The sequence below is a fragment of the Heliangelus exortis genome, chromosome 1, assembly GCF_036169615.1.
Source record: "Heliangelus exortis chromosome 1, bHelExo1.hap1, whole genome shotgun sequence".
NCBI classification, from domain to species: Eukaryota; Metazoa; Chordata; class Aves; order Apodiformes; family Trochilidae; genus Heliangelus; species Heliangelus exortis.
The window spans coordinates 189,748,597-189,765,646 of NC_092422.1; the positions used below are offsets into that span (position 1 = coordinate 189,748,597).

General features: G+C 40.7%; 1 protein-coding gene across 4 annotated transcripts in view; it reads left to right on the top strand.

The window, feature by feature from the left end:
* The window catches only part of GRM3 (glutamate metabotropic receptor 3), a 104,056-nt gene that overhangs the window by 83,121 nt on the left and 3,885 nt on the right, over positions 1 to 17,050 (top strand). For 3 of the 4 annotated variants that reach the window (XM_071734056.1, XM_071734058.1, XM_071734057.1), the window contains 2 exons: positions 8,193 to 9,259; positions 14,310 to 14,484. In XM_071734056.1, the coding sequence (XP_071590157.1) occupies positions 8,193 to 9,259; positions 14,310 to 14,484 (1,242 nt within the window). The remainder of the gene's footprint in view (positions 1 to 8,192; positions 9,260 to 14,309; positions 14,485 to 17,050) is intronic. The other variant, XM_071734060.1, reaches the window with a different exon arrangement.

A 17,050-nucleotide genomic window follows, 5' to 3' on the forward strand; every position in this document is an offset into this window, starting at 1 on the left:
ACTACCTCATTATTAGCAATTTGTAGGAAGATTGCTGAGAGTTTTCAGTCGCTCCTTAAAAAAATAATAGAATAGAGTCATAAGATTCGTAGGAAGAGGCAATATCTTTATTAGACTGCCCACACACCTGGAAAAAACAAAGAAGCTTTTGGCATAACATCTCTTTGCAGTATCTTGTCTTACATTTTGATCAGACCTTGTGTTTCTAAAGTATATACTTTTAAAGAAGCTAATAAAAAGCTCTCAGTAATCACTCTGCAAATGGATAGTAATAAGGACGTTTTGCAAAATGAAATTTTGTTTCCAGGAGAAAATGAAAATTCGATATACTGAACTCAAATCAGAGCTGTTCCTTCAAAAGAATTTAAGGTCAAATTTCTTGATTTTTAAAAATTTTCCTGATGACCTAATGAAGTGAAATTGTACCTGAAAGCTTGTGCACTTCTTCTATCTATAGACTAGTCTGATAAACACTGCCTTTCTTATCACCTTGAAATTTCTTGCATCTTAGATCATCAGAGCTACGGAATTACTACTAAATAATGGTTGCAGTATAAGTAATTAAATCTATGTCAGCCTACCTGATCTGGGAGTGTCTTCATATCAAGTCAATTAGGAAATATCAGCCAAAGGATCTATTTCAAGGTTCATTTGGTTCTGATCTCTAAGGACAAATTATCTAACTAAATTATTCAGAGCACTCTCTGGAAACACCTTTCTAATCCTCAAGTCCCAATAGAGGAGAGAGTGTTTTAACCAACTTCCTTTAACATCATATTACCTGAATCTTTTCATATTTCTTTCAGATTGACAAAGGACAAAAAAGTACTATTAGGCATTCAACACTTTCTTAGCCATTAGCTACTCTATGCAATTTGGGCATGGAATTAGGACATCATGGAATAGTGCCTCCAAAAAGAGAAAGGTTCATGACTCTGTGAAATAACCAAGTCTCTCACTTAGATCAAAAGTAAATTTTAGCAAAATGAAAGCACAGTTTCAAACTCCTTCAGCTGCAACCTGAACATACAGAGAAAATAGAGGTAATGGACTGCACCAGTGCTCAGCACTGAGGTTAAATGAGAAAGTTCCTCATTCACAAGTCCAAATTGGACACAGGGAGCTTATAACCATGGAATTGGCTGAAAGTCCCACACAAAATCTCCAGCTCTGAAAGCAATGTGAATGGTCAGCAATTGACAGATAACTCATCAAAAACTCATTTTTCCTTAGACCAGAACATTTCAAGAGATACCAAAAGCCATCCCAGGACTTACAGCTCCAGCTGCCAAGCTTTTATGCTGTCACCCTAAAAGTGACCATCACTCTTTATAATTGGATTGGGTTCCCCTTGCTTCTGTTCACAAAATAACTGGTTGGTCTTAGGGAGGAGTTAGGGAGTTTAAAGTCATGGTTTAGTTTCCTTTTTAATTGCAAGTTGATTGCTAGTACAAATTACTTTACATACATTTTGCCACTTCTACCAGCCATTTCCTAAAGTGGGTAATCTTAAAACAGTGGTATTGATAGGAAAGCATTGCAATGATGAAATCTCACAAATCATTCATATAAACTATCAACCTAGCAGATTTATTTGAAAAATGCCTAACACCTACAATTTTTTACATGAATGTTGTCTTGTTTTTTTTTGAAGTTGGGTTAACACAACCTTAGCAAAAAACTTCAAGAAGCTTTCAGGGAATATGTTTCATAATTTTGAGAAGTATAATGACTACAAAACATGTGCATGCTTTCTGCATTTCATGTCTCAAAATTGAAATCCTTTAAGAAGTCAGAAATTGTCTTTTTAATTACTTAAATTTCCTTAAAAATATAAAAGACTTATTTCATAACTTCCTTGATGCATGGTTCTACCTTATCATTTAGTTCATTCTCCCTGACTCCTAAAGACCACAGCTATGCCATATCACACAAGATGATCAGAAGGCTGCAGCACTTCTATGGCAAAAGGCTGAGCAAGTTGTTCAGCCTGGAGAAGGCTCTGGACAGGCTTTATAGGAGCCTTCCGGTGCTTGAAGAGGCTACAGAAAATTAGACAGGGGACTATTTATAAGGGCATGTAGTGATAGGATTAGGGGTAACAACTTCATACAGGAAGACAGTACATTTAGATTAGATATTAAGAAGAATTCTTGCTTGTGAGGGTCATGAGACACTGGCTTGGGTTGCCCAGAGAAGCTGTGGATGCCCCATCCTTTGAGGTAATCAAGGCCAGGTTGGATGAGGCTTGGAGAAACCTGGTCTAGTGGGAGGTGACTCTGGCTATGCAGGGGGGTTGGAATCAGATGATATTTAAGGTCCCTTCCAACCCAAACCATTCCATGAATCTATGATTCTATAAGCAAGGGGATAGCACAAAACTAAAAATGTAAAACATGATGCTCAAGGCAAGAATTTCGCAAGAAAAGTGGATTGGGAGTTCTGTGTTCTGCTGGACTGAGGAGAATGGCAAGATGGCTGAATTCTTCTAATATTTTGGATACTTCCTAGCTTATTTTGCCAGTGTCTGCATGACTTATCTCCTGGACTGCTATTGCCTCTTCAGCAGTCACAGCAGCCTGTGCAGACAGCTTGCGAGAGAGACCCCTTCACAGGTACACTGCTTGTATGAGCTGCTTATAGTGATGATAATCACTTGGAGCTCCATCCTTTCTATTCCAGCTACTGGAATTCACCTCACTTAGATAGTGCTGTAGTCAGCCTCACGGGCAGCAGAAAAAAACCCACAAAAAACAAACAAACAAAAAAACCCAAAGAAACAAAAACCAAGTACAGATCAGCTGATCTATCCTAGATACCTACTCCAAGGTCAACCTGGGATATACCAGTTCTCTTTTGTAGGATAGGAGCTTGGGATAATTAACTCATTTGCAGATGTCCCTGTGATGGACCTTTGCAACTATGTACGGAAACATTTCTGTCTGTGACAACTGCAAACACTGTTGGGATTGAAGATGTTAAACTTCCCCACAGTAAGTGAGTTTCTAAGGTGAGAGGGGAGCCACAGAGCTGAATGGAAAATCTGCAGACACAGATGAGAGAACACAGGGAAGATTACATTTGTACAACACTGATTGGGGTGCTCATACTCAGCTGTAACCCTGTGCCTCTCTCATAAACTGCCCTTACACCACTCCAGATTCTACACGTTTACATGCACCACACCTCTCCATCACACTTTGCCTGAGCCATTTTCAAGCAAAGCTGATCCTGGGGATAAAGCATTTCCAGGTTAGCTCATGTTTCTTGAATGAGAAGAAGCAACACTGCGTATGACCCAAACACATCCAGAAACAGTGGTGCAGAGGTTAAAAGTGACTACTGTTCTCTTTGAAAACTGATATTTTAAGCCATTCATTATTCATTAATTGAGGAGAGTTGCAATTTAACAACACTTCACTCTGAGTGCTCCCTATACTAACTTTTAAATTGCCAAATTCAGTGTGTCCCTTGCCGGTCAGGTGTGAAACCAGCTGCATTGGGCTGAGATAGAAACAATAGTGAGTGCATCAGTTCTCCATTACTCAGTGTGAATATCCAGCCAATTAGAAATTAGTCACTTTGACCTCAACAACCCATGTGTAGCTAAAAATAGAAGAAAATTAAAAGATACATGCATTCTCATGGTACTTTGATACTTTTCAAGATAAGGCATCATACACACAGATGAGCCTGTTGGACAAACACACCATATCCTGTTGTTATATTATTATCAAGGCTATTCCTTGCAGTGCTTTAATAAGACACTGCCCAGGATATGTAACAGGAAGGAGTGGGGGGCACAAAAAAATATTTTTTTCCATTATATAAACAAATGTTTTGTTTTTCAATCTTAAACCAGAAGTTCAGAGTTTTTGCAGCACCACCTAGTGAGACTAAAGAGGTTTCACTGAACTTTTCAGAAACTCCAGCCTGTTCCCTTGTTCCATCTGCATTTCTTTTTAATTGTGACCTCTCTACAGTCTAATGGCTGAAAGTCTTAACAAGCTGTTGAAGACAGTGCCTTGGGTGCACACAATGGTCCTTTATACATTTCTTTCTGAAGCACATGAAATCCCACAGCTTTGCAAATGGCCGAGCTGAAAAACTGCAGAGCTTTCATCAAGCCTTGTTATTAATGAATTGCCTCCCAGATAGTGAGCTCTGCCTCTGATCCGTGCCTTGTTTTGATAGAATACACACTGCAAGCAAAGAACAGATGCCTATTTTATGGGAGATGAAGGGTGTTCTCAGATATGGGCATACCTGGCACCAGTCCCACCAGGAAGTGTTACAGATTATGTTTTCTATAAGACAAGATCTTTACACTCAGCTCTGTGCCAGACACGTGCCAGGCTCTGGATGCAAAATATCCTTCCTGGCCCCAAGATATTGCTGGCAAACAAAGCTCAACTGATTCCAAGCCAGTTAAGATGACATTCATCTTTCTTAGGCTGCCTTAAAAGTTTCCTTGAACCTAATTAGGTTTAAAACTGCTTTTTTTTTTTCATCTACTCATCCCTGGTTAAAAATCTCATGAATACGTTCACCCAACTGAGCCAATGTCTGGAATCAGAAGCAATTAAAAAAATATTTCCCATGCTGTCTCTTCAAATCGCTTCTTGACCAATAGGAAAATAAATCTCTCCCTTCAGAACTTTCAGCATTCTTTCATGACACCAAGAGCTGTACATCACCAACATCAGAGAAAGTAGATTTCCAGCTGCAAGCTTCTCACCTGCTTCTAACAGTACCTAAGCACATCCTAGCAAGTGATATGATTGTTGGAAAAGATTGTCCCACTCAGAAGAAATGAAAAAATTACACAATTCACTGCATAAAAACTATGATGTTATTTTATATTCTCATTCATATCTGCTACCAAAACAGATGTAAAACTACTCAGTCTGTCCCCTCTTATCTGAAGCTGAAGGAGTTTGTCCCCCACTGTCCCAATGGCATTTTCTCCTCCAACAGAACTGATTCAGTGAGGTGTTAGAGGGGCTGCCTGCTCCACAGGCTCCTCTCTGCTCCACTCTCTGCACCTCAGTGCTGCTCCTGTCCTCATAAATGTCACCGCTGTTGCATATTCATTGCTGAACTGCTGGAGCACAAGGCATCACTGCTTTATCTTTAAGTCACTTTTAATTATCCTTTCTTTTCCTTGATATCTTCTTTTATAGAATTTATCCCATATAATTGCTTTGCATAAGGATAATTTGTTTAATGAAGTGCAAGGGGAGAAGATTCAGAGATACTGCCCAAAGCAGATAAAGTTTTTATTGTCATTCATGTAGCCTCTTAGCTAACAGCATGGGTAGACCCAGAGAGTCCTGTCTGTAATCTCCCAAGGGATGAGTTCAAAACAGCTAAGACAAAACTCTAAAAGAGGCCTGCCAAGAATACCTCTCATATAGATTGTAGGTTTGTTTTCAAAACTAAAATTTAACCACAAAAAATTCTCAGAGTGACTTATGACACTGCCCGACATCATATCTGGGAAAATGATCTATCAATATGAAAAAAATACTCTTTTTTCCTCTATAACATAAAGCCCTGACTTCTTATGATATTATATTCATGCCTATAAGAATCTCATTTTTATGATTATTCTTAGGTCCTATTTTCTGAAAACACAAATTTTTGATGGTGCTTCTACAGGATCTAGAATATGTCGATATATATGTGTTAAAATGCCTTAGTGATTTTATACACAATCAGTGGGTATATTAATTGCTGCCACCCAGTGGGCCCATTTGTAGGCTTTAGCTCACCACACTATAATTTAATACATCATTGTTTAGTTAAATTATTTCATCCCCATCATCTTGGATGGTGGTGATTTAGTTGCCCATCACTGTGGATGATGTGATTTATTTTCCTCTACCAGCAGCCACTAAAAATTAATGTTTCAAGATACAAGCTATGGTTTCATTAAAATATAATGTCCTAAAAAAATCTTTTATTCATATCTGTAGCATATGAACAACCCTATGGAAGGCTACATACACATGAGTGTATGACTTTTCTCTATTTAAATGGTAAATACTCTATCAGAGCTAAGAAATTGTTAAATGTGTTATACAGGGGAAACTCCTGAGAAGTGCTGATGTCTCTGACCCTCAGGTAACTTGCACCAGGGTACTCATGCACATAAAATTAAGCACTTGAGAGCAGTCAAGCTGTACAACAAGTTTGCAGGGTTTTGCTTACCTGTGGCTCCACTGGAGCCAGCAGAAATGATGCTCTCAGCACACCTTGGGAGCTGTCCTGTATAACACCAAAGTGAATAAATTGGCTCTTAAAACTGGGCTGCTGTGTTAACAGCTTCTACAATCTATGTAAGTGTTATGAATAATGAAATATGACACTGGCAATGACAACACATTATTGAAGAGCTGTTAAGTGCTGAATTATGATTTTGTTTTAATGCTGCTCCTGGATGAGAGAGCTCATATGCCTGTGTATGAGGAGGTGAGGGGAGAGGAGGGAAGCTGCTTAATATTCTTCTTGTTGACCTGTATTTTGAATTTAGCTGTCTGTTTAATTCAGAGCATATAATTTCCAGGAGAACTGGCCATCTGGGAGAGTATTATGCTGCCCTTAACTTTTGTGGACTCAGAGGTGTTGTTGGGCTAGGCAGTGGTAAAACTGGATGTCATCAGTCAAGAAAAAGAGAAAACAAACCTCTTACACATTCTTGTGTTACCCAGACCTAGTCTGTAATCCTGCAAAACAAGGGTGTCCACCACTGTAATTGACACAGGTGAGTTGAGGAAGAGCAGGAGAGGGAAGGGAAGGGAAGGGAAAAGAAAAGGCAGAATCTTAGCTCAAAATCAGAAGAGACTGTAGGCAGGCATAAATTATCTTCAAACTTTACCTAAATATAAGAAGAAAGTGGGAAAAGAAATGCACTCCAAGTCCAGCACACGGGGAGGTGCAGGTTACACATCAGGCTCCAATCTGGGCTTTTGTACCAAAAAGTGGTGTCCCTTTTACTGGCCTTGATGGGAGTGCTATAAAATAAAGTCATGCTCTGTAGGAATATCAGTGAAAGAATTTGGTCTCAGTGCTATATAGAAGCTGAATAAATATACTGCAAGAAATCCAAAGTACGAGGAGAGCGAAGTGGAGGAAGATACTACATCCTTATATGATATTGCTCATGTTCAATTACAGCATGGGCACAGACAGAGGGAAAAAGATTTATTCTATCAATGACATTGGAATCACTTGTGTAACCAAAGACACTGAGGAATGAAATAACCTTTATTGCTCATCAATGGCAAAAAAATCCCTTTTGCTTCCTGCCTATAAGGCTCTTCACCTTTGATGCTACAGCAAATGACCAATGGATCAAGTGGTAAATGAAATTTCCTCCTTCATTTTAAACATTTCTTTGTTCCCCACATGAGCCTCAGCTGGAAGAAAAAAAAAACAAAAACTCTCAAGAGCTTACCACTTGGACGTGTTACAATATTGACTTCACAGAAGGTCACAGAGCCACTTTGTGGTTTTTTCATCTATTCCCCAAACAAGATAGAGGACCAAAGCAGCACATGCTGGGAACATCAGATTGTACAAAAAAAAAAAAATCTGAAACTGGTAAAATTGAAGAATAGAAAGAATTCAAAGCTTCTTATGACACAGGAATGAATGAAAAAGATAAAGATATTTATTGATGGCTTCATAAGTACGGCTCTATCATCCTAAAAATTAATCTTTTCTTTAACTGCATTCCAGATTGCTGTCCTCAAAACTGATGTTTATTGATCTGGCCATTTTAATTTCTTTATATCATTACAGCTAAATTTCACCAAATAATTCTGAGTCTCTGTTAGAAGCAGACCTTATCTTTCAAGAGAAAATGTGAAAGGCAGCAACTGGGATACAGGGGAAAATAATTGGAGAATTCATTTGTCTCTGGGGAAAAAAATAAAGACACTGGTAATCTAATGTAACTCTCCACAGTAACAAATATTTCTCATGCAGTTAAGTGAAATAGAGTTCCAATACCTGTGTTCTTCTTCTAAGTTCAAACAAGGTAAAAACATTTCAAATATGAGAGAGATACCGACCTCTCAACTTACCTGATGGCACTTGAATTGCTTTGTATAAGCAGTCAGGTGTCTGACTACCAAAAGGATGAAAAAAGTCCTAACATTCTCTATGTCTTTTTTTTTTTTCCACAGCTCCATTCAACCCTCCCAATGCTGCAGACAGCATGGTCAAATTTGATGCCTATGGAGATGGGATAGGACGATACAACGTGTTCAACTTCCAGTACACTGGAGGCAGATACTCCTATGTGAAAGTTGGTCAATGGGCAGAAACCTTGTCCCTTGAGGCAGACTCTATCCACTGGTCCAGGAGCTCTATCCCTGTTTCTCAGTGCAGTGACCCCTGTGCTCCTAATGAGATGAAGAATATGCAACCAGGAGATGTCTGCTGCTGGATTTGTATTCCCTGTGAAATCTATGAGTACCTGGCTGATGAATTTACCTGTGCAGACTGTGGGCCTGGAAAATGGCCCACGGCTGACCTGACTGGCTGTTACGACCTACCAGAAGACTACATCAAATGGGAAGATGCTTGGGCAATAGGTCCTGTTACCATCGCATGCCTGGGCTTTATTTGTACTTTTATGGTCGTTGGAGTGTTCATCAAGCACAACAACACCCCCCTGGTCAAAGCCTCTGGCCGTGAACTGTGCTACATATTGCTCTTTGGTGTCTTCCTCTCTTACAGCATGACTTTCTTCTTCATAGCCAAGCCTTCTCCAGCTATCTGCACCCTACGTCGTTTGGGACTAGGAAGTTCCTTTGCTGTCTGCTACTCTGCCCTTCTGACAAAAACGAACTGCATAGCCAGAATATTTGATGGTGTAAAGAATGGTGCTCAAAGGCCTAAGTTCATCAGCCCCAGCTCTCAGGTGTTCATCTGCCTGAGCCTCATTTTGGTACAGGTTGTGGTAGTGTCTGTGTGGCTTATCCTGGAGGCCCCTGGCACAAGGAGATACACTCTGCCTGAGAAAAGAGAGACTGTCATATTGAAGTGCAATGTCAAAGATTCCAGTATGTTAATCTCCTTAACATATGATGTAATCCTCGTGGTCTTATGCACTGTATATGCCTTCAAAACCAGGAAATGTCCAGAGAACTTCAACGAAGCCAAGTTTATCGGTTTCACAATGTACACAACGTGCATCATCTGGCTGGCCTTTCTCCCCATATTTTATGTGACATCCAGTGACTACAGAGTAAGTCTTTGATTATCTGTTTCTATAAATCATGTGCATCACTTTAAAGGACACTGTCATCATTTCATTAAAAGCTTCTTTCACGTCTTTTTCCCTCTGGATCCCTTGGAAAAAAGTTCTGTTTCAATGTTAATGTCCACATAAGTATATTACCAAATTTTAGCTTATTTCTCATTATTTCTCATTTCAAACTAAGTATATACAGCCAGAGATGAAAGAGATTAGTATTATCCATCTGATTGTAATAGTGGCATAGTGTATGAATTAAATATTCATATTAGTACAGCAGTAGGTGAAGTCACAGCCTACAAGACAGAAAAACCTACCAGATAATGAGCTAGTATGATTCATTATGAGTTATTTGGTGGAGGTGGACCTTAAATTAAAAGCTGACCCAATTAGTCTCATTCTTCAAAAGAAGAATGCCCATTTTCTTTCAGATAAGAAACAAGATAAGGAAAGAATTTCAAAATTTCTGGTGAAACAGGGTTGTTTTAAAAAAGATAAAACAAATGCTGTGCTTGAATATAGAACTTTTTATTCTTTCTCCACTTTGTAGGGAATAAAACAGACACCTCACTGAGCAAAAAATATTGGTCTGCCTTCACCAACAAACTTAAAAAACATTGATTTTTTTTAAAATAGTCACATAGTGTCACAAACTTCAGGCTCAATAAAAGTGAATTTTTGGTCAAAAAAAATCTTCAGCTCTGCTCCACTGGAGATTTCACAGTTATTATGATGTGAGAAGTGACTGCTGGTGCTGGTCCTTACAGCAGTTAGTAATGAATTAATTCCACTTTCTGCCCAGAGGAAAGTAGAAGATTAATTTAGGATGGGATTATTACCAGTCGAATGCACATGAAACAACATGTAAAAACTGAGAAGCCAGTAATGTCACTTAACATACTTTTGGTGTGATCACCCTGGAAAGTACACTTAGTACTATTTTTCTCAGCTTAGGAAAGGTATTGAAAACCTCAAGAAAACAAGAATAGATAATAAACAACACACAGTAAGACACACAGAGTGACAGTAAAAGAGCTAAATATACTTAGTCTAGACAAGAGTAAGCCCAGGGAGATGTGATCACAGACTATAAATAATTTCAAGGCAACAAAAGAGGGAGAAACAGATTATTCAGTCTCAGGAGAACTTAGAACGACGAGTAATGGATTGAAGGTAATGAAGGAAATGTTTAGGGAAGGCATTGGGGAACAGCTCTGGACACCCAAAGTAATCAGGAAGATAGACACAGGAGGGTAATATCAGTACAGACAATCACAAAAGTGGGCAGCACAGGCACTAACGGTCAAGAGGAACATGGCTGAATTGTTCAAGCTGCATTTTCCAGCCTTATTTCCTGAGTGGGATTTTCAAAACCACCAGTAGGCATTTTATTTAGAGACAAGGATCCAAATAAGCCAACTCAAGTACTACCAAACTGACAGAAAATGCTTTTAAAACCTTTTTTGATAATTTCATGAAATGTCAAGAGCTTTTAGAAAATCCCATCCTAGGTATATACACTTTTGGGGTTCCTTTGAAAAGCTCATATTCAATTTCCATGAAGTTTTACATGTTGATTCTGAACTAACCTATGCCATCCCAATGTAGACCAATACTGGTGGCATCAACAACAAAAAACCTTAGAAACAGAACAGCAGCAATGAAAATAGACAGAAGTTAGCTGGCTTGAGATTTTATCATTAAGCATAAACGTACAATTACAGAATCATAGAATGGTTTGGGATGGAAGGAACCTCTGAAGGTGATCTAGTCAAACCCTCTCTGCAGTGAGCAGGGACTGGGTTTGCTCTGACCCAAGTGCAGGACTGTACACTTGGCCTTGTTGGACTTCATGAGGTTCACATGGGCCCACTTCTCAGTCAAAGAATCACAGAATTACTGAAGCTAGAAAAGAATTCTGAGATCACCAAGTCCAGCCTGTGACCTAACACTACCACACTGGCTAGACCATGGCACCAAGTGCCACATCCAGCCATCCAGCAATCACTTAGAACTCACCTTTCTGAAAAAAAAGGGAGAGCTCCTGGAAATTTACCTTGAGATTTAGTGTTGGTCCCACTGCATTGGTTAGAGAACTGCTATCCTTGCCCTGCTTGGCTGTCCCTACAGCAACTCTCAGGGTTGTTGAACTCTCCCAGGAAGATCAGGGCCTGTAAACATGAGACCTCTTCCAGTTTTCTGAAAAATACCTTATCTGATTCTTCCTGATTATGTATTCTATAGCAGGCACACACCACAATGGTGTCAACATTAGTCTGCGCACTAATCCTGATGTATAATCTGTGAACTGGCTCAGGACTCATTGCCAGGCAGAGCTCCATTCACTTCCAGCTGCTCTGTCACAGAGTGCAAATCCCTCTCCTCCCCCTGCTTCCAGGGTGTCACCCTATGCTGTAATTGCAGACCTGCAAATAGAGCAGGAGCCATCTGTCTGCTGCCATAAGTCACTTCCAGCCTTCATCACCATGGAATTCTACATTTCCCAGCTCAACAAATATTGGATGCCTTCTCTAGTGCAGACCAGGTACTTGTAGCTGCTGAGTCTCAGAGGAGATCCAGCCCACCTTCTTCCCATCGTATCTGATGCTGCAAATTCTGCTGACCTTCTCCTGTAGCTCCTAAACTTGCTGACAGAAATCCTCCAGCTTTCCTGCAGAAAAGGAAACCTAACCCTCATGAGAGACCTCAGGCATCCCTATAGCCCCAAAGCTGCAGACCTTCATCATACCCCAGGAGCTCAGTCAGGAACAGTTACCTCAGTGGGCAATAGGGATCATGCCCTCTGTCATCCCCATTGCTCTGCACAAAAACACAGACCTCAGCAAAGTTTCTAGCCCTCTTCTGTGCACATTTTTGCACTCAGATGAACCTGTTAGCTGCCCAGCATCCTCAGGGAGCTCCTCCTAGCACCTTCAATGGGAATGTCCAACCTTACCTAACCAAGAGTCCATCCAGACAAAAGATCCAAGCTGGTCAAGGACAGCTGACAGCTCCTTAGAAGGTGATGGAGGTTGCTAGAAGCCACAGCACCCTGCAGCAATCCTTTCCCAGCAACAGTAATGCACCCCACCATTCTTGAAATGTTCCCAAAAGTTATCTGGTGACCCCAGAAGGTCTAGAAGACACTTGGTAGAGGCTGGAAACTTCTCTGCAAACTGCTGTGTTTGGTGGCTGACTGTGAGCTGCAGTGTCAAAAGTTTAAAGGAGAACTGCTGAAAAATACAAATTTATCTGGTGCCATTGATTTTCATGCAGAGATCCATATTGATTTCAGAATCAAAGAGACAATGAAACCTGATATGATTAAATAAGCACGCGTAACAGAAATTCACAGCAGCCCAATCGTTAGCACACAAGGGAATTTTCAGCCTTATCACCTTAGACAAAAGCTTAAGAAATGAAGAACACAGGAAGGGGGAAGTCTGGGTGTTAAACCGGTTATAACAAAATCAGGTGTCAAAACTTCATACTGCTTAGAAAGTTTGTCCCTGCAATTTCATTCTACCTTCAGAAGCTCATCCCCTGCCAGAGGTTCCTATCTTGGTCCAACAGGATTGCCTCTGGTCTGCCAGCACTGTGATTCTGCCTGGGAGTCTGGGTTACACACTGAAATACTGAAGTGACCTGGGTTAAATCCTGTGGGATGGGGCTGCTGTAACCCCAATTATTTCACTGATTTAGTGTATAACTGTGTTAGCACAGCTGGGCTGCAAATTCTAGCAGAGCAGGCTGATGGGACGGGCATCATTACTGAAAAGAGTTACCATGAAACTACTAAATTAATTTATTCTTGCCTTATAAGAACACACCCAGTCCTTTTTCACCTGTTCAAGACCCACCCAGAACCAACTTCAGAGCCCTGTGGATGAAGTGCAGAGAAGTCAAGGAGGAAATGCAGCTGGAACCACTAAGGTGTCCTTTTCTCGTGCTGCCCATGTAGGGTCTGTTCTGTTCCCTCCCCCTGTGAATGCTGAACACATGGTTCTTGTCACACTTCCTTTGGGTAAAGAGTGATTGTTATATGATCACATTAATTATACTCACTGCTGACAAAGTACTCGGTGCTATATATATATATGTATATAAAGCAACAAAGTCAATTCCCAACTCTAGTTTTCATTTTATACCAATTACTTCTGACGAGAAGATATAGAAGCATTCCCATGGAAAAAGGCTCATCTCCAAGGGCTGCAGGAGTGTAACTAAAGAAAAACGAGTCATGGGTGTACAATCATTCAAATTAAGCAGTAGAGTTTAAAGCTGTATAATTCAACATCTTAATTAAAGAATCTGCTTGGAAGAAAGGAATATAAACTGAAAATGAGGCAGTAAACGGGGACCCACTTATACCACAGAACAAAAAGGAAGTAAGAATGACAGTGCCAACAAAGTAATACTAGCAAATTCCCCAGGACAACCACTCAAAAAACCTGCAGCCTTAGAAACAAATTATTTCTGAGCCCCAAAACATGTCTCAGGGCATCATTTGGGCTCAGTCTGACAAATGCCACCAGCTCTTACACACTCCAAATCACGTCTATATTCCTGCAAGGGATTGTTCAGATTCTCTGCCTAGGGTTGAGGCTGGGCTTCCAATGGATGTTTAACATGAGGCATCTAATGTAAACCCACATAAAACATGGTAAATCCAATCTGATGTCCAGTGCAGACAGCTGTGTGTAGATATTGTGTGACTGATGTCTCAGAGGATGGCCTGGTCAATTTAGAAATCAGTGACATGGGAGATGAGAGAAAAAGAACAAGACTGTCTTTTCTTTACTAGAGTAAGGAAAAACACAGACAGTCTCCCCTTATATGCAGAGATACAGCACATCATCAACACCATGCACCCCACTCATATGATCCTGTGGAAGATAAGGATGCAAGAGGTAATCAGGCCAACTGGTACCAATGCACACCCCCAGGACTCTGGTTCCTATTGATTGATAATGCTTCTACTATTCTGCATTTCAGAGCTTTCCATACTGAAACACAGCACTTTGCACCCACTCTCTCCTAGGTGCAGACCACCACCATGTGCATCTCTGTGAGTCTCAGTGGCTTTGTTGTGCTGGGCTGCTTGTTTGCACCCAAGGTGCACATCATCCTCTTCCAGCCCCAGAAGAATGTGGTCACTCACAGACTCCATCTCAACAGATTCAGTGTCAGTGGGACCGGGACCACTTACTCCCAGTGTAAGTAACAGAACTTTTGCTTTTTTGTAAGGATGTGGGGTTGCAGTGGGTTTGGGTAAAAAAAAAACTGGGGTTTTTCATCCACAAAAGGAAGATCTTGATAGGCTGGGCTGTGAACCATGTGGAAGCATCACCTCATTTGTGTCTGGAGAGAAAAATCCACCACCCTCCCGTGGGAATCAGCTCAGTGCCTGCTCTGAAGCTCACTGAAGTCATCAGAAAGCTCTCAGCAGGTTCTGACTCCATCCCACTGCACAAAGCAAGCAGAGCCTGCAGCTCTCTGTCACTCTTGCAGCAGTGACAGGAACAGATTGCCCTGGAGTATTCCTGTCAAAGTGACACACCAACAGGACCCGGGCCAGAATGCAGCATGCTCTCAATGTCTCTTATCACCTGCATGATAAGGAAAGGCTCCAAGCCTCCAGCAAATGCATACAAGGGTTGCCATAAACTGTATCTGTATTCTGAGTGAGAGCAAAACCCTTTCTAATGCCACAGCTGCAAGAAGCAATCAGTGCCCTGTCACTGGGACAGCTCATCTGCTTTGTCTCCCTCCTTTCCTTCATCATTATTCTCTTCACTCTAAGCTGGTTCACACCTGTGAGTTTGATTTGAGGCTGTTGCTCCTCTTCTGGTGAGTTGCTTAGAGATTTTTTTAAATATTAAAAAAAAAAAAAAAACACCTGTGTGGTTGGTTTCTTCCTTACCAAGCTTAACAAGTCAAGAAAGGAAGCACAGAGTAGTTTGCTCATAGAGCCTTATGGATAGAATATTTGACCCAGAAAGCTAATTGAAAAAGCACACTAAAGCTAGAAAGAAGCAAGAAGTAACAGAGGAAAGAGGAGACAAAGGGCAAGGCTTTCCAGAAAGTTCACACTAACCTAGCCTCAGATTTTTGAGTATGACTTAAATTTCAAAATTGGCTAGAAAAATTCAGCTCTTCAGATATCAGACAGAACATGAAAGGAACTTCAGACCCTGCTGAGTATCTTATTGGCAGGGATGAGGAGATTAAGGGTTCCCAGCCATCTCTGGCTCTCCCACCCCAACCACACTGTGCTATGGATGCCCAGAGTCCCTTAACAGGAGAGCAGCCACGAAGCCCTACAATTCCCTCATCTCATCAGAGTCAGCGTTGCATCCAGCCCTGACACCAGAAACCAAAATCTCCTTGCTGCTTTGAAAAGCTTAAACCTAGAGAGAGGTGAGATGGTCCTAAGTGCACAAAGTGCACTGATGAAAGGGCTGGATTTACAAGCCTGTTGGATTCCAAATAACTTTTAGAAATTTGGTCCCTTGATGAAATGATAAGTCACATGAGATTTATTTTCATTCCTTAAAAATTTTGTATAAGTGGTCTTTCCAGGTTTTTTGTTTCTCTCATGATATGGAATGAGCTCAGTCAGACACCACTTTGATTCATGGATACTTTTGTACAGGACTGCATTATGAGATTTGATATTTGTATTATAACTACTGGATGATGTGTGTGTGTGTGTGCACAAGGCTGCAATCAGCTGAAAGACATTCACTAGGTACTTCTTTACATTAAAAGATTACTTTTTCAGGCTTGTGAATAGCTTTAAGATACTAAAGAAAGCATAAAAATCCAGACTTACAGTGTTTTGCTCCTTTATTCTTTAGAAAGGTGGCTACAGACATTTACTCCTCCTGCTTAGACCATGCTGAATAAGGGCTGCTTCTCTCTTTTGGTCTTTTCACACTGTGACAAGACATGAACCCTGAAGTAGGACTAAAAGGTCCATCACATACAATGGCAAAAGCCCTACAGAATCCATCTAGGATAATTATTTCAGAAAATAACACTAAAAAAGTATCTGTCTATCAGAGCACCATTGTTTTTAAGAAGGAACATTTCCCCTTACTCCCTTCCTTTTTTTTTTGTAAATCATTTTCAAATTTTTTTACCGGTGTAGTCATTTATAAACCTTCAAAAAGGTTGTCATCTGAATTAATTCTAGTCCATGTCTAAAGTATTCCTCTCATCAATCCTGGGGCTGTCAGCTTTTTTGTTTTCAAATTTATTTTGGTCTTGATAGTGTTTCCATTAGTTCAAAACTTAAAATGAGAGTGATTTAAATCAGCTCCAGGGCTTTCCAGTAACAGCAATGTCTGGACAGCCAATTCTTGTTCATTAGCAGAGCTTTAGGGTACAGGAGTACCCAAGATGCTCCAAATAGCAGTGTGTTTCCTACCACTATGGATTTCCACCTCCATTGCATCCCAGGGCTGCCACCAGTTCTTCATTCCAGCAGTCATTAAAACCATGAGTTCAGTGGGTCACAAGCAGCAAGTGATTCACAGGCAGTTTTTAACACAGCTCCTTCAATCCTGAGAACTGGCCAAACACTGTGAGAAAAGTTAAGTGACACTCAGGATGCTCTTGGGTGGAATTGTTAAACGTGTAACACAACTACAGCCCTGGACTGAGCAGAAGAAAGGGGCCCTGAGGCACTGGTCAGCCAAATCATTTGCAGAGTGGGCATGAGAGCTGAGCTGAGCATCCCAGGGAGGGATCTGAACACAGCTCCTTGTCCTTGCCACT